The sequence below is a fragment of the Nematolebias whitei genome, chromosome 2 (assembly GCF_014905685.2).
Source record: "Nematolebias whitei isolate Nwh7 chromosome 2, NemWhi1, whole genome shotgun sequence".
NCBI classification, from domain to species: Eukaryota; Metazoa; Chordata; class Actinopteri; order Cyprinodontiformes; family Rivulidae; genus Nematolebias; species Nematolebias whitei.
The window spans coordinates 27746048-27764778 of record NC_056499.1 but is presented as its reverse complement, the minus strand read 5'-3'; the positions used below and the strand labels follow the sequence as shown (position 1 = coordinate 27764778).

Below are 18731 nucleotides of genomic sequence, written 5' to 3'. Positions count from 1 at the left end.
TCCAGCAGTCATTGAGTGGCGGGGTACACCCTGGACAGATTGCAAGTCAGGGTCAGGGCATAATTTTTGTTTTCTATGGTGGCAAACTTAAACTGCAATGTTCAAAGTAAATAAATATAAGCCTTGAAGTACCGTCAGTTAGCTTTTCCACAGAAGTCTTCAATCAAAAAGTACATTATAACAGCCAAACCAAAATTATTTAATCTTTGCTGAAGTAATTTAAACTCATAGCTTCTTAGGAGTCCATACAACACCGTCACCTAATAAAACTCTCCGTGAGTGTTAACACAAGAGCATCAGCACAAGCAAACCTTCTGTCAATAAAAGAGCACCATCTGGACAGACGTGAAAACCCACAATACGTAACAGCATCAGTGATTTCCAGAAACAGCTTAGTGTTCCTGTCATTGCCACAGCAAAAGGCTTTGTTGACGCATTACTTTTCCACTACACAAGCAGCCTCCATTGCCTCTTTGTATTCCATAGTTGATTTTCTTTTCAAATAGTGTTTTAGTTAAGTGTTTTATTTTTTACGTTCATCAGAAACAGTTAGCTCGTACATTTTATAAAACGTACCTTGTAGGTGGTCTGTTCTCTTGTAGCGCCTGTCGATTATTATTCCTCCATACAAATCGTTTAAAAACTTGAGTGAATGTGAGGCTTTGAACGTTTTGGCTATTAAACCCTGTTTCTGTCGTGCAGATATAATAAGTATCCATGAATATTTAATAACAACTGGAAATATTTCACCTAAAAAAGGATCAACACAAATGTTATTTTTTTTTAAATTTCTTAGAAACAGAAGACAACAAACAATTCAGGAGGTTTTCATTTATATATCTTCTTTTAATTAATTTGTTTTAAGTGCAATTTAACAGATGCATATTGTTATGTAAATGTTTTTAAAATTACAGAGTGACAGTAATTCTGGGCATAATTCTAATGCAGATCCTAGTTTGAAAAGGATGAAAAATATATTTCTTACTATGTTTCTTCCATTCAACGTGTGATCAGTGTTCTCTGCAGCACTCTTTCAATCACTCGCTGCATTTTAAATTGATTTCAGCAGGTTTTTTAGCGTGGGACTTGCAAATTGATTTCACAGCACAATCTGAGAGCTCTTTGGTGAAGAAAGATAAGTTATGATCCAAAAGACAAGAACTCTTTCACACACAAATCCTTATAAACAACAGAAACTTTGAGGATGACAGATGTGCAACCAGTCTCACCTGTCTCTGTTACAGGTGACTAATTGCAGCAGGAGCCACAGTTTTTTTGTTTTGTTTTACTTTGTAGTTACTTTTACTTTTTGTCCTAACCTGTTTTTCTCACTGAGCTCATGTTTCTCGTCTCACACAGTCTTCCATCTCATTTCCGCTTCTTCAATCAGCAGCTTTTGGGATTAATGCTATTAATATTTCTATCAATAATTCAATGCTGCCCTTTCAGTCTCACATGTATGCCCATGCTCTTCCACCAGGCTTGATTTTCTTCTACTTCTTACTCATTTCCAAATATTTATTTTTATTTACAAGAACAGAATAACACTAACTGTAGCTAGCAACAAGTTGAATCACTTCAGTGTTGCATTTTTTTTTAGCATCATTTGAAAAAAAGAAAAGTGAATTAATTTTAACCCTAATATTTTTCCAACTCCGTTTCCTGGACACACACGCTTTATATTTATAGACAGGGCGAGTGTGGAAGGCAGATAAAGTAAAAATAAGAAGGCAGCGAAGAAAAGATAGTTAGTGTGAGTTTGAGAGAGGAAGAGCAGAGAAAACAGTGGAGACTAAATCCTCTTTCCCTCCTGACTTTAATCTCTACGTGGGCTGAGCCTGCCAGTTCAGGCCTTACATCAGCTGTCAGTCAAGACAAGCGATGGTGGGGGAGGGGACACTCGGACCCTACTTTATGTCAGCCCTAGTTTTGTGTGGGTGTGTGTGTTTGGATATGAGATATGGCAACATATTAAAAAGGAAGAGATTTTCAGAGTTCAATAGATGAACAGAGAGTTAACACAAACAAAAAGAGAAACTGATGGAACATGGATATGTTTTTTTAAGCTCTCAGACGAAAAAGAAAAGTTCAAAGTTATTTAAAATACTTAGATGTGATTAAATATAGTGTTTATGTTGCTGTTTATGAGTAGGTTTTTGGAAAGATTTAACGTGTTCTTCATATATATTTTTATTGAAAGTAAAATTTCTGCAATCTCAACCATTAAGCTTATCATATTGATCTTTTGGCTGGAGGACAACATATAAAAAAAAAAAAGATAAAAAGATGCATGAAAAACAACGTTGGCTTGATTTCAGTGTGTGAAAGTCAAACGTTTTTCTTTTTAAAATAGAATAATAAATTAGCATACAATAATAACTTGGTTTAAAAACACAAACCTTCTTTAACATGCTGTATTGTTGAATTTCCATCTGACCCTTCAAAAATATAAACAGACAACAAAACTATTGTGCAGTCATTATTTAGGAAAAGCTCCCACATACTGGAATCATGTTTCAAAGGGCTGCGTAGCTTGACCAGCGTCACATTGCACTGAAATGCTGTTTCACTGAGCAAATTCACTTACATGTTCAGTATATGTACATTGTCTAAATTATGTACTTGTATGTAACTAACTTAATCCTAATAATAATACTTAATATTATAGATGGATGGATAAACTGAGTGTAGGACTGGAGAAGAGCTACAGCGTTGCCTCCTGCCAGCTGACAGGAAATGAAAAGGAAGAGGCCTTGCTGTGTGTGTGTGTGTGTGTGTGTGTGTGTGTGTGTGTGTGTGTGTGTGTGTGTGTGTGTGTGTGTGTGTGTGTGTGTGTGTGTGTGTGTGTGTGAGTTCACAGGAAGCGCTCTCTCTCCACAGAGAAAAGCGATCAGCAGCTGATCAATAACAGCAGATTGCACTAAGGTAAACACAGCAAGAGGCAACAGGAAGAAAATGATAGACATACAAGAGCCTTGGGTGATTTTTGACAAGCTTTAATGAAAGTTAGGCAGGTGTTTGTAAATGTGCTTATGTATGTTTTAACATCTGAATGCATTTAGTTTGACTTTTTAATTGTGTTTTTGTGTTGACTTACAGTATCCTGTTTGATTACTTTGAGAATATCAAATTATTTATTTTTAAATTGTCTATAGTATTTTGTTGTGCACATACTATACTCATCATTTAAACAATGTGAAAATGCTAAAATATCTATAAAAATACTTCTAAAAAAACATAAAATAATACATTTTAACCACATGGTTTACAAGCTCTACATGCTAGTCATCTGATAACCTTCTGCTACTCTTTACCACAAAACAAAAATGATCAGGCAATACAAAAACATACATGATTGAGTACATTAAAACAGCATCAGTACCATATAAAAACATTGAAACTAACAATCAAGTTCCATGGATTTATTAGCAAACAATAAAATATGCCATGTTTAATGAAATAGCACTGGAGTCAGGATACTTTGTTGTTACAAATAAATGTGATCTGAACGTTATAAAAACACAATAGCAGCTTCACCAGGAAATATGACATGTAATATATGTGACTGTGAAAATGTTCTCCCTCTTCAAAGTGACTGTCCTAATTCAACCAGTCATTTGATGCTTGTAGTCTCACAGTTAGTGAAATGGCAGGACAGTGAAAGTGTCTCAAATGACTGCAGTATAAGAACACATGTAAGGTATATTTACTGGTTAGTCAGTATTCCTGGGTACCATTACACCATGAAGCCAAAAAACACTACACGCAACTCGGCAAAAAGATTACTGAAAAATGCAAGTCGAGGTGGGTACAAAAAGGTTTTCCAAGGCCGTTAACAGCCCTGGGAGTTTTGTTAAATCCATCATCAATTCATGGAGAAAAATGGGTCATGTGTAAATCTACCAAATAGCATGAAGTCATCCTCACAAACTGAATGACCTCGTAGGAAGGAGAGCAGTGAGAAAGGCCACCAAGACACCTTTGACCACCCTGAAGGAGTTCCAATCTTCAGCAGGTGAACTGGGAGAGACTGAGCAAACAACAACTGTTGCCAGTGTTCTTCGAATGGCAAAGAGAAGCTACTTTAGGTAAAACTGAAAGGTTGAAAGGTAAATTTCAACTAGAGTTTGTCAAATGGCAAGTGGAAGACTCTACGGTCATATGGGAGAAAGTTCTGTCGTCTGATGAGACCAAATTGGAGCTTTTTAGTCCTCAGACAAGACACCTGTGTTTGGCAGGAACCAAATAATGCTCATCACCACAAACTCACTATCCCTACTGTAAAACATGGTGGTGGCAGCACCATGCTATGAGGATGCTTATCGGCAGCCCGCGCTGAAAGACTTATACAGAGAGAGAGAGAATATGAATGCCACAAAATATCAGAGTCAGTCAGAGTCAGAGATTCTTTATTGTCATTCGCACCTCATGTGGTACATGTGGTGGAGCGAAATTATGTACACGGGGTCCCAGTTACATCCAACAATAAAATGTATAAGAAAAACAGTAATAACATCTAAGATATGAACTAAGAAAAAAAAAAACATCAACTAAATATACACTAAGCACTCATAACATAAAACATTGAACATCAGCACAAACATGAACATGAGTCTGTGAGCAGATGTGCACGCATGAACACATCAACATTGAAACAGATCAGCAGCGACATGAAACAGATCGATCCTGGAGGAATATAATGCTTTCTGCAAAAGAACTACGGCTTGGGAGAAGATTTAGTTTCCTGCAAGTCAAAGACTTAAAGTAAACAATGAAAGCTCAAACCTAAACCAAACAGAGAATTTTTAGCGTGACCTAAAAAGGGCTGTTTATACCTGATCACTGCACAACCTGACAGAATATAGTAAACTTCCAGTGTTCGGATGTGCACGGCAGTCTGAGACTTACCCACACTCTTTGGCATTGCAGCCAAATGTGCTTTAAATACTGCTGTGAAGGGAGTAAATATTTATGCAGTCACCAATTTTACATCAAATATTTTATGTGCTGTACTAAACTGTATACCCATACTCAGCACTTCGCTGTAAAGATAACTTAACATGGGTTTAGTGTGAAATTTGTGATATTTACCTGTAGAGATCTTTAATAATACTGCTGTTACTGACAACCAAACCACAGCAACACGGTTTCAAATGAGCATGAAGTGAGTCCCAACTACATTCATTTTATTTTATTTTTTACAGTTTATCAGAACACATAATAACCAGAATAAAGCAACATATTTTTGTGTTTTTTGGTAGTGTTTGATTGGCCTGTTTAGACCTTTAACAAACTGAAGTGTTCAGTGTTTCTAATTGAAGCAAAGACAGATTTCTGTTGAGCTAAGCTAATGTAGTTTTTCCTCTCTCTGTGTTAGCATCATGTAAACCTTGCTACCCTTAAGTTCACCTGCAGTGCTGCTGTTGTTTAAAGTCAGTCCTCATACTGTTTGGTACTTTGGATTGCAGCATCTGACAAAGAATTAAAATATAAAATGTCAACATAAATATTGCAAAGTTTTCCTTTGCAGAAATAGCAGACAAAAAAAATGCCCCCCCCCCCCCCCCCCCACACACACACACACACACAGAGCATGAAAGCAGGGGAGAAGCACTTTGAGGACACAGTTTTGCCCCCCTCCCCTTCATTTCTTTTCCCGGCACATGTTCAATTATTAACTTATGTGACGACTCCATAGCGAAGAAGGGAAGAGACAGAAGGTGACACAGAACAAGGGGATACATTATCAAATATCCAGCTGGGCCTCTAAATGACCTTGTCTGCTTGTGGATCACGTGACTGACTGATAAATTCAATAGATGAGCAGGAAACTAGTATTTACCTTTTTTAAAAAAAAGGGGGGTACATTGATTCACAAGGAGCTTTCTATTTGTATTGTTACCTGTAGGCCTGTCGCGATAAACAATAAATCAATTAATTGCATGATAAATGAAAATTATCGACCTCATTTTCATTTATCGGTTTTAGCGTTTCTTCGTGTTTCTCTCTTTCTACTGAAGACACTGGATGACAAAAGACTCAACTCCGGTGTTCTTCACTGACCCCTCCCTTTCTCTTTTAAATCCATTTTAACCGTCCAAAATTGTGTTTTTGGATCGTTAAAAGCAGCTAAGCTGAAAAGCTAAGCTACGAGCTAAATTAACAGGCCGACCTCGGGGGGAAAAAACCCCTCCGTCTTGTCGAAGCTCTAAAATTCACAGTTGAAACCCGTGTCTTTGTGTAAAAAGTTGTTTTTCGCTGCAAAAAGAAGCTGAGAACTTGTTTACTGATATTTTTATTAAAAGCTTTATGTGAAAAATGTTATGCTAAAGATGTCAAACCACACCGGTTGTCCGCCATTTTGAGAACTGAAGAAAGACAGCCCATGTCACGTCAAGAGGCCTCCCTCCCATTTTTCTTAAAGACACACGCTCCTCGCTCCCTCACTATCCATCCTTCGGTTCAAACGGTCTTATACTGCCATCAGGTGGTCGTAAAAAGGTAGTACACACAAAACAAATTAAACATTTATTTTTAAATGTGACAATAATTACTAATTATTGTCACATTTCAAACAATAATATTGTTTATCGCAATAATTTCTGAGACAATTAATCCCCCAACAAAATTAGTTATCGTGACAGGCCTAGTTACCTGTAAGTTAAAATATCACTTCTTGGTATTGCTGCAGCACGGTGGCGCAGTTGGTAGAGTCTCACTGTCGCCTCTCAATGAGAAGGCTGCCTGATTGAATCACAGCCTGTGACCTTTCTAGGTGGAGTTTGAACATTCTCCTTGTGCATGTGTGGGTTTCCTCCCCAACTAAAAACATGCATGTTAGACTAATTGGTAACTCTAAATTGTCCCTAAGTGAGAGTGAGAGAGTGAATGGTTGTCTCATTTGTCTCTATACGTCCCTGTGATGGACTTGGGGCCTGTCCAGGGTGTGCCCCGCCTCTCGCACAGTGGTTGCTGGACATGTGCACCCGCAGCCCGTAAAGGAAGAAGCGGGTAAAGATAATGGATGGATGGATCTTGGTATTTCCGTTTTATAACACACAACTGTTCCAGTTTTAACATTGTAACTTGCTGAAGCAGACTAAAAGATCCCTCACCACAACTCCTGATTGACACCAAGTGGCAGTTGTCTCCTGATTCTCTGTCATTCGCAGTAGATTAACTCACATAAAGCTTTAATGATCCTCGATCTGAAAGCAGCTGGGTGGTTACTTTTATATCAGTGACAAGCTCCTCTGGAGGACGATTTGTGCAACTGAAACACAAAGGCATTAGACTAACAAATGAGAGCTGATTGAACCAGATGAGATTATTTGCCTAATCAAAGTCCTAATTCGGTGAGACAGTGTGTGAAGGAGGGAAGGGAACAGTCAGAGCTGCTTTTGTTCTTCATCTCAAATAGGAGCAGCAGGATGTCTCTCAATCAAACTGAAGAAGAACAAGAACATTTATTTTTCACAGGCTGCTCTGTGTCTTTGTGTGAAATATTATCTGGCTGAGCATGAGCGCTGTAAAAATAGACTCCTGCCTCTGTTCTGGTGCTGTATCCTGAATAGATGTTTCTTGTTCGTCTTGATGAACTGTTGATTTCACTCTGAAATCAGAGTCATGGTGGTTCATCTGGCTGGGTCTAAGGTGAGTCGTCTGACTGGGTGTTAGATGGAGGTTTTGCCTTTAATTTCAGTTCATTTGATACTCTGATATTCTCTTTTGAATCTTTTTAATAAAATGTAATATGTATATTCCATGAACCTATAGCCTTTTGAATATGTTAAACTCTCATGTTTGCAACGCCTCTTCTGTCGGTTTTAGCTTCACGAATCAGAAAGTTGTCTGCAAAGTGAAAATCCCTTTTAGTTTTTCACCCGAGGGACTTGCTGTAAAATCTAATTGCTACAAGAGTTTTTTCTGCAGAGATTAAAGTGTTGTGTGTCGTTTCTCTCTGATCCCTCTTACACATCTGTTCCTGGACATCAATGTACAATGGAATGTTGTTTTTGTTCCCCCCCGACTGTGGTCATTACCTGTGCTGTCTTTTAGCCATAGTCTCATACTGTGACTGACAAAAGTCTGCTTGTAAAAATATAATGTATATTTCTCCCTCTGAAGTCCAGTAAACAATTGAAGGGAAGAAGGAATTTAGTGCATTAAAGCCACAATGTGTGCAATGTGAGCGAGTGTGTACTTGTTTGTGCTTTTTCGGAAGACACATTTTATGGAGACGTACATCTACTACATCCGTCAAGATGGCTGCCACAGCCAATCAACCTTTGCAACAAAAAATGGTTGGAACATGGTCAGTTTTACAGATGTTTAGCTTAAACTTTGTATGGTAGGAGCTGAGTCATCCTAAACATACAAGTTTAATTTCTCTACAGCTACAATAATCACATGGGCAAAAGATGGATTTTGTAGAGGAAGGGGTCCTCAGATCGTTGAATTTTGATTAGTAATTTTATTCTGAAAGGGGCACCACTTGCTTTCCGGTTCTTAAGCAAGAAAAATATGAAATCAGACTCAAGTTTACGTGCTCTAGTGAGTTCTTTTCGTATTAAATTCAAATGTCATATATAATAAAAAACGCTTTGAGTCAAAAGTACAATTTTGTGAAGTTTATTATCGATTTTGGTAAATATAAGTGGTCCAAATGATGAGTACAGCTGAAGAATGAATAATGGCTTTAATTTGACAACACAAGAAGAGGTTATGGAATTATCTTCTAAACTTTAATATGGTGAATTATGAGGTTCAAAAGCAGATTAAATTATCATCTATAAAGTTAACTAAAAGAAGTGTTTTGGCCAGATGTGATTTGTCAATTTAGGAAAAAATTCTAATTAATAATGATGAATTTTGTTTGGACTGGACAACTTCTTATCTTGAGCACCAGACACCAGCAGAGAGAGAAGGAGCAGCTTTTCCTACCGATTTGAAGTTCTAGTTCAACCGCCCGAGGATTACCAGGGACTCTCTTGAGCTGAGTTAAGCGTCGAAGTTGGGATTCCCTCGACACTGGACATCAGCTGAATTCTGGAGTCGATAGTTAGGCTCCCAATGGGTCAGTTGATGGGCTTCCGGAGGGCTGCGTTTTCTGCATGGAACTTATCTTCTGAAATAAATTTTCGATTGCTTGATCTTTCTCCTTCAAAAGCTTCCCCCAAGACTGAGCTCTAAACTAAACGGCAGAATAACTTTTCTCTGACTTAGGGGGGCGTTAACAATATTGACCCAATCAAAACAGAAAGGGTGGACCTTTGTTTCAGGTTACTGTTTCATTTGAACTTTAATAACATTATTAAAAACAAATGGCTAATTTACTCTGCTTTGGTAAATACTCAATATAACAGCAGGATAATTAAAACTTCTAAGCACTTTGACTCATCCATAAACATTTTCATTAGAACTTGTGAAAATAACAGATGAAACCTTGATTACCAGTTTTTTTACATCTACTTTGTCTTTTGCATGATTAAACTGAGTACTGAACTGAGAAAGAAGGAGATAAGTTATTTCATAGCAGTTTTACAGCAAAACATTCAAATGTGTTCAGGAGAACTCAGAAATTTAAATTGTTCAGAAAAATAACTTCTACCGTGGGATGACAATGTTTCATAAATTCACTACTACCAAAGAGTCCTTGAGGAACAATAGGGTGGTTCTTTCCCTCACTCTAAGACTGCAGGACGAATCCTCCCTTTTAGGAAGAGATACACATAACGCTCAGATGTTATATTTCAAAGGTCAGGTGGAAACGTTCTCATACAAAGGGCCTTTCAGCTTTGCTGAAATCATAATAACAAGCGTGCAATTAATTACAATAACAGATTTTTGTTATTCATTTTTTTGTAACATGGTTTCTTACTGTCCAGCTTTGGGAATGAGAGTCAGTCTTACTTTCAAAGTATCAAAAGAATAAAAGTTGATGGTAGAAAGATGTGTCCCTACACTTTGGACATCTGTTAAGCACTACACAAATATTTCACTTCCTCCTTTTAAAACTATATAATCCAAGACACAAACGATACAATTGTCTTATCTCTGTTTCCCCCCAGTTCATTCTGATTGAGGTCAAAGATCAGCAGGCATCATGGCAGATGAAGCAGACATGCGCAACGAATTGTCCGACCTGCAGACACGAGCAGACCAGATTGCCGATGAGGTACCGTAAACACACACAACCTTGTGGGGGAAAAAAAACAAAACATTTTAGAATATTATGTGGACAAACATGTAATTTCTGGCATTTTGTCTAAAATAAACCATTCAATATTAAATCATAAGTCGCTGCTGAAGTCAGAACAGGGAGCAGAGACCATGGACACACTGTGAGGCTTAACGTCCTCCACAGTGAAAGGTACATTCCTTTGTGACATGCCAATTATAATTTGACATTTGAAAATGTTCTTGTAAGAACACACAAATGTACCTGTGAACGCCTCTGGGCTGACGGACAGTTCCTCTGTTGTGATCGTTCCGTTAGCACTGAAAGTCTCTCTTTTTTTCATAGTCTGTCTATTTATTTTGGATAAGGAAGAACTTTGGCCTTTCTAATGAGCTGAGAGGAGCTCAGGAATAGCAGATAATTCAGTGCAGCGGAATAATAGAAGAGCTCAAATGGCCTCATTAAACATTCATGAGGAGATAAAGCAGGCCAAGAGGCAGCCGTGGATGGAGGGAATGGTGTGAGAGTTTATGGAGGCAGAGGAGAAGCCAGAGATGAGAAATTTTCTAAAGGAATGGGATTCAGAGAAACATATTAATTAAATAAAATGATGTCATTGGAAGGGATTCTGTAGAGTTAAGCTAAAAGTAGGAGTCATTGAAGTCATCAAAGTGAGAGAAATAAACGGGATTAACACCAAAGTTCATGCTCAATAATCCAGGTACAGATCCAACAATGTTAAGTCAGGTCATCTGGATGTTTTTTTTTTTCTTCTGAGATGTTTTGTCCTTCATCCAAAGGACTTATTCAGTCTGAGGATCCACAAACAAATTGGAGTCTCACAAGCACCTCACTCCCATAGTGGGAGTGCTTGTTTTCTTTACATTTATTACACCTGCACATTTTTCCACTATGGGAGTGAGGTGCTTGAAGGACGCCAGTTTGTTTATGGCTCCTCGGACTGAAGAAGTCCTTTGGATGAAGGACGCAACGTCTCAGCAAAAATAAATAAATAAATAAATAAAACGTCCAGATGACCTGACTGAAGCAGGATTAAGTTTATAACAGAATGACTTTGATATGTGTTCCTACACAGTCTGTTTACCTTGGCCTTAGGAAAGCACAGAGGTGTGATCGTTGTTGCAGAGCCTGTCCTTTCTGTTTCTGTGTTCCTCTGGACTTGCAGCTCATGATCTATCCTCTCTCTCTCCCTGCAGTCTCTGGAGAGCACTCGACGTATGCTTGCTCTGGTTGAGGAGGTGAGTCCATTGATTCAATGACATGATTCAATGTGTCACCAACAACTGTGACATTTTTATATGCTGCTATTTAGAAACAAGGTACATAACATCTGCACACAGAGGTTGATTTATAGTGAAAATTAAAATATATATTTGTGTTTGCACTCTAGGTTTGTTTTGTTTGTTTATTTCTTTTTACTAAACCACACTTCACTCCCAAAGCCACTCCGAACTTGATGCTTTTTATTATCATTTTGTGAACATTTGCAAAGCTGCCAAGTTGAGAGGATGACTCTGTGGTCGTCTCTTTTCTTCACAGTATGAATAAAAAGTAAATACTGCATTCATCTGAACTCATAAATAAGAAAAAGAGTTTCACCAGCTGATAAAAGCTGCAAAATTATCCTGATTAATTCTTTCAGGCTGTCACAGATCCTTTTTAGTCTCTTGTCAAAACAAACACCCTGCTCCCAACCCTCTGGTCTAATAAATGAAAGAAGACCACCATTTTACTAAGATCCATCTAACCGCTGATGGATAAATTGTTCTGACTTGTGCAAATGTCTTTACACTTATGCTTCTACAGTCAGTTCATGTATGAAAAAACAACTTTTGTTTCATTAAACATCTGTAAAAATACTGTCCATGAAAGAACTTGAATGACAAAAGCTGTAAACTGAAGATGCTTTGCAACATATAATCCTTGCTCTATGCTAACTGCATAAGACATGAAATATGTGAATATAAAACACCACTTTACACCTGCACATATAGTTTTTCAGGTTCTCATCTGTCCTGCTCTTTCCTTTAATACCAAATTGTCTATTATATGTTAAAATAATATTTTGTGAGGAGCAAAATATTAATTGTAGGTCTAATATTTTATTTTGTCAGGCCTGACTTGCTAAATAAAGAAAGTTTTTTTTTTTTTTTTTTTTTTTTCTGGCAGCCTATTGTATGTTTTGGTTGTAGTGAAAGCAGGTTTGTGTAAATGCTTCTAACTTAAGTTATGCCAAAAATGGTCAGAAACAACCTGTCAGATATTTTTTCGAGTGCCTGCTAATTTCCAACATCATTACCAAATCTCTCAGATATAGTTTTATAAACAATGATTCTGTTATGTTCAAATTATACCCTCTGCTTGTTTTCTTTACATTTATTGCTATGAGTACCGGTAATTAAGTTTTACTAATGATTAAAAACAACTTTTCTGCAAATGAAAGAAACAACACTGTGTACACAATTTCATTCCACCACAGAAAAAAAAAAAAAAAAACATCCAGATGACCTGACGTATTACAAATAAAGAAACTTTGACTTTGCCATACCCCACCATCTATCCTCTGGACAATCCACTATGTCCTAATGAGACACAGCCAGAAGGGTTCAGAGTGAGGCCTGCAGATGGTCTAAGCTACCTGCTCCACAGATAGAGCTGCATGTCTGACCTCTAAAGAAAACGACAACTATTTGTTCCAACTGTCTCAAGATGTCCTTAGGTTTGATAGCGTATTTTGCTTTGCGTCTTTAAGCATGGTTTAAATAATCAAGATTCAGTGGAGCAAAGGTTCATGTTTGATGATGCAGTTTGATGCATGTTTGATGCAACTTCTCGTTGCATTCCTTCATGCAGTAAAGTGTAAGTAGTACACTATGATCGCAGTCTTTTGTCAAGCTTACACTAACTGAACAAATTGGCGAGTGATTAGAGTAGTGAAAGCTAGAGCCCAACCGATATACCAGTAGGGCCAATAATTTAAGCTGATATAGACATTTGGGGGCCTATCGGTATCTGTGATAATTATCCCATTATGCACTGATATAAGCACTTCTAATTTTCACCTCTAAAATGCTGGAACCAGCCATAATTGTACAATGTATTCAGCAGAGGGCACATGAAGACTATTTTCAAGTCATTACCGTTCACTTAAGTTTCACTTTCACATTCAGCACAGACAAAGAAGGGAGCAACTGTGTAGCGTGTTTTGCCAAACAGAGCATGCTAAGTTTATTTTAACTTACCTGCAAAACAAATCAACAATAATAAATTATCTTCAATCCTCCAACCCTCTTGTCATTTGCTATGTGTATGTCAAGTAGCAAGCTAATGTTTAGATAACATAGCATAGGCTATTGCCTTGTAAAACTTTATCCAGAACAATAAATCGAACGTAGAGGTAAATGTATATCAGTGTTAGTAACGTTATCTTGGTCATCCTCAATGAAATGCGTTGTTTATCTGAAATCTTAACTTCTCTGCAAAAAAGAAATAGAAGAAAAAAACGCTGCTACGATCAATACTAACTAGGCCTTTACCAAACGTGACTGTTTGAACTATGAACAGGAAAGGGCGTTTCTTTTTTTAATTTATATTTTTATAACAAACTTGATAACTTTATGTTGAAGAGTGGAGGATAGAAAATGTGAATGCATGTTAGGAAGCCTGTTTTTTATGACCAGTGCACTACCTTTAAACCTAGTGTGGGACTAGGTATAGCATGGATCTGATTAGCTTAGCTTCATGGTTGCTAACAGCCGGGCTAAATAAACAAGCCCCGCTCCACTCGCTGTTTTCTTAGATTCTTGTGGATGGACAAAGCTAAAATATTTTCAACCATTATATCAGTTATCTGTGGTCGCTGCAGCACCTCCCAATATTGGTATCGGCAATAGCCAAAATTTCCATATCGTTAGGGCTTTACTGCAAGCACCTTTATCCAGAGTTCAGCTCCACGTCTGTTTGTTCAGACCTGTTCTGGTTTGAATTTGTTTCAGCTTTCTTTCATAAAAGTAAAAAATATAGGGATTAAAAGAGTTGAGTTGTTGTGCAGAGCTCTGGACCGTATCAAAGTACTAGTCCTTATTCATTTAGTATTAAATCATGTTCATGAGAGAAATACCAGTATGAGAAACAAATTAAAACAATTTAATTTAGCAATGTTCATTCAAGCATTATCCATAGAGAGTAAATGGTTGTTCAGTTCAAGTCAATTTACATAATCTTACTGCATTTCTAAATGATCTTTTCAGACTGTACATTAAAATAATTTGTTTCACATTCAGAGAAATAAATTATCTGTAAGTGTAAGAATCACTTTCATGCCACTGAGTTAATTATGAAGATGGAAGTGGGAGTTGGTTTGTGAAGCTCTTGGAAAAAGAAGAGTTAACAGATTGCCTAATTTTTTCCAAATCCGACAAACTCCAAGAACAAGCGCCCCTGTTGACACTAATCGATGCAGAATGACCATCTGTGGAGTTTCTGCTGGTGCTTCGACAGACTCATGAAATCTTTAACACTTGTGAACTTTACAGGTGCAAAAAAACAGAATTTTAGCCCCTGCATTCTGAGCTAAGCTAGGCTAACCTCCTGTAGTCTGCAGCCAAGAAATAAAATAGGATCTATTTGACTATTTGATCTATCAGGAAAATATATGCTAGAGTACTGAAAAACAAGCTGTAACTTTAGCTCTAAATTATTTTTGTACTGTTCTCTGAGACTTTAAAAGATGAATTGTTTCTAGTAATCATTTATGTATCTGTGCTGTAAGCGGATAATGCAAATGTATAATGTGAAATGCAAAGATTTCTATTGAAATATATCTTTATGACGTCATCACCTTACATTTTTCAGTTTATTGTCCTGTCTATTTAAATCCACTTTATTATACATTTATTTAATACTCCTACACAAGCACTATAATGTGCAGGGACAAAATATTTTCTGAAAATATGCTTTTATGGTACAATCCACACAAAAAATGGGCTTTTGAATTCATTATGCTTCAGCTATTAAGTTCGTGGCAGAGTATGGCAACACTTACTGTATTCTGAGTGATGCAACATTCCCTTGTCTCCTCCGAATGTGACCCATAATTCATACTCAGGGCTGATGAAAATCTTGTGTTTTATTTATGTGTCTCCTTGCATCAGCTGACTGCCACATCCACTAAGTTGTTGCACAGCCTTATAAATGAACTGAGTAGGTGTCAAGATGGAAGGTCTGAAACTTTATTGACCTGAGCAGCTGCTGAAGTGAATCTGCAGTACATCTGAACATCACACGCAACACAAATTCTACATCTAACAACGTTTTCAGGTCCTCTGGATCGATTCTACTTGTTGAAACGTTTAGTCTTTTATCCAGAAGACTTCTTCATTCAGAGGAGCTGCAATAAACTCAGTCTTATAAACAGCCCCTTCTCATAGTGGATCAACCAAAACTAGTTGTTCACATAATAAAGCAGGACCATCAGCCAAACGACTGATGGTTAGTGCATCAGGATACTCCTCTTTCTTGAAGTGAGCTAAATAGAAAAAATGTCACCACTTTTATGCTTAAAAAAAGTTGTAGTCATCAATTTAGCACAAAAAACAAAAAGGCTAGAAGCAGCTGATCTCTCTTTTGCAAAAGCAATAAAATCTACAAAGATAATGACTGCTACCTAGATCAAAAAGACAAACGCGTCTTTCTTAAAATCGGAGGTAACAGCTTTTCTGACAGGTTTGTGGTTCTAATCTTTAATAAAGCTTTATTCATCCAAGTATTATCCTCATTAGAAAGGTACAGTCTCACGTGCAGGTTTGTGAACAAGCAAAATGAAAACAGTCTGTAGGGCAGATTTTTATTTCTTTTGGAGTTTTTGTGATTTTCAGTCAGCAAACCAAATGCCAAAGTGCGTAACTCAAGGCATTTAAATGGTCATCCACAAGTCAGTCATTTGCTTTTACAGTATAGATGTTTGAACATTAATAACATAAATAAATGGATTTAAGTAATCAGATAAACACGATTAATTTGACTCCAAATCTTGGTCGCTGTGAGTCTGTGTTTGCTTTGAGTTGTTGTTGTACCAAAAAGCAGAGCAGAAGGCCAACACGTGAGTTTCTCACTGAATACTGAGCAGATTTCAGGAGACAGCTGAGTGAAGATCTCACTGAAATGATCAGTTGTGTCTATCCTGAGGGACTGTAGCTGACCCACAGTGAAGCTCTTTTAGTGACACCTTTAAATCATTTTCACAACTTGGGTTAGGGAGAAAAAAAACGCAAATTTACAAATAAATAATAAAAAAGAATGTGATCTGTCTTGTGTCAGTACTGCTTCTAGACAAACATAAAACGATAAAAGCAAAAAAAAAACATAATAATGTCTTTAAAGCACCTTTTCTTGTTCGTATCCTAAAGGAATTATATCAGGAAGAACTGTTAAACGAATTCAGGTGACTCACAACAAAGTGTGAACAAGACCTGACTGTGTGTGTGTGTGTGTGTGTGTGTGTGTATGTGTGTGTGTGTGTTTGACTGGCCTCATATATAAAGAAGTGATGACACACATCGGATTCTGCCAGCTGGCACTGTGAGATATCCTGTCCTGTAGTTCTGAAGTCTGCCTCACGTATATCTGATTTCCCACGGTTTTTTTAAAGTAAACCAGCAGTTCTCCCACCAGAGTTATAAACCTGCCAACAATAACTCTGCTGAACATCCACGATCAATCATTTTACTCTTCCTCACACCCGCTGAGCTATATTTTTCCTTTCAGTTCCATTCAGTCTTACAGAATTAAAAATCTCTGAGCACAACATCAGTTTGGGTTCATTTTGAGGCCGGTCCAAGACCACTCATGAACACACATTTCAGTCAGTTGGAGTGATATTAGTACGAGCCACCTTTGTGTTACTGATATTTATCTGTGTTCTTAAAAGGTCAGTGCACACTTTAATGAAAAACAACTCAAGCGTAAACAGAATGGCTTCTGTGTTTTAATATCTGTCAGATCCACGGAGAGCAAAACTGTTATTTAGTTGCGTGCACACTGAGTGATTTCATGATCATCGAAGCATTGGATATAAAAGCAAACCTACGTTGTGAGAAAGAACAGAATAGTTGTTTAGTGGGCCTAACCAGAACATTTCATTAGTGGAGCTTTGTCTGCAAATCTCTGAAAGCAGGACAAAAATCTGAACCAATGAAGCACGTGTAAAATAAGTATTACTAGAACCAATGCAGGGTTCTACCTTTTTATTAAAAGAGTTGTGCTGATTTTCTGGGGAGTTACAACATTTTAGAGTTTCATTTCATGGCTGGGTTTTATGTTGAGTTGGTGTTTGACACATGCTGCCTAAACAAGGTGATAAAATAAAACAAGGCAGAGCTGAAACAGTCCTCTGACCCCTCACCAGCCACTGGTGACAACTGGTTCCAACCATTAGACGAACGAGCTTTAAAAGCTGACGAAGTCACAGTTACAGTTCACAGCGTGTTATTTTGTACATTTCAGACTTTTAATGACCTAATGGGAGATGTTTAGGTTTATAAAATAAGGTAATGCAAGTAATTTTATTGTCAAAAACAAAAATAGAAAACAATACTTTGCATAAAATAAAACCTACATTTTAAAACATGTATTTACTTTATTATTATACTATATTACTACATAAATATTCTAAACAATGTAAACTCTCTAAAAGAGCACAGAATGTCATGATTTCAGCTCTCTGCCTCGGCTGCTCTGTGCCACCTGCCTGCGCTCTTGGCCACGCCCACTTCTCTGCAGCTGCAGCAGGAAGCTTATCCTGCAGTGTGGACTGCACAGAGGTGCAGGAGGAAGCTTTTTCTCCAGCTGTGGGCTGCACAAACATGTTAACTAACAGTTTTAGCACTGTTAGTAAAGATATTAACATAACTTTCAACCTATCTCCGTTAGAAAATGTGTTTTCATTTAACACAATTACCAAAGTTATTTTAACCTACCACTAATAGGAAAGTTGTTAGTGAAACTGTTTTAACCTAACATTGTTACTAAAACTGTTTTAATTTAAGACCATTACTAAACTTGTTATCATAATTCCAGTAACTATACCTAATTTTTATGTCAAGTCTTTGATGTTTGGATTTTAAATAGGGATTAAATAGAACTGTACAACCAATCACATTTTCCAGACAACACAGGAAGACAAAGAAAGCAAATATCCTGACAACTTCACAATTTTAAGTATCAATAGTGACACAAAAACTGTCAAATTTAGTGCATTTGACCTTTATTCAAGACAAAATATCCTTTAAAGCCATATGTCTGCTGTGCTGCCATATATCCATTTCAAAAATGTGATTTCAAATTGTTATTTGATCCACTTCTGCTGTCCTGATATTTCTGCTTTGTTCAGCTCTCTCAACCTTCACTCATCTGTCACTTTAATTCCTTTTCTTTCCTGTTTTCCCCTTCCTGCCCTTTCTTTATTACATCTGTTAGAGTAAAGATGCCGGCATCAGGACTCTGGTCATGCTGGACGAACAAGGAGGTAAGT

General features: G+C 37.2%; 1 protein-coding gene across 2 annotated transcripts in view; it reads left to right on the top strand.

The window, feature by feature from the left end:
* Positions 1 to 18731, top strand: part of LOC119423714 (synaptosomal-associated protein 25-B) — a 47806-nt gene that overhangs the window by 14186 nt on the left and 14889 nt on the right. For both annotated transcript variants that reach the window (XM_037691123.1, XM_037691131.1), the window contains exons 2-4: positions 10071 to 10177; positions 11398 to 11439; positions 18677 to 18725. In XM_037691123.1, coding sequence (XP_037547051.1) covers positions 10106 to 10177; positions 11398 to 11439; positions 18677 to 18725 — 163 coding nt within the window. In that variant the 5' untranslated portion in view covers positions 10071 to 10105. The remainder of the gene's footprint in view (positions 1 to 10070; positions 10178 to 11397; positions 11440 to 18676; positions 18726 to 18731) is intronic.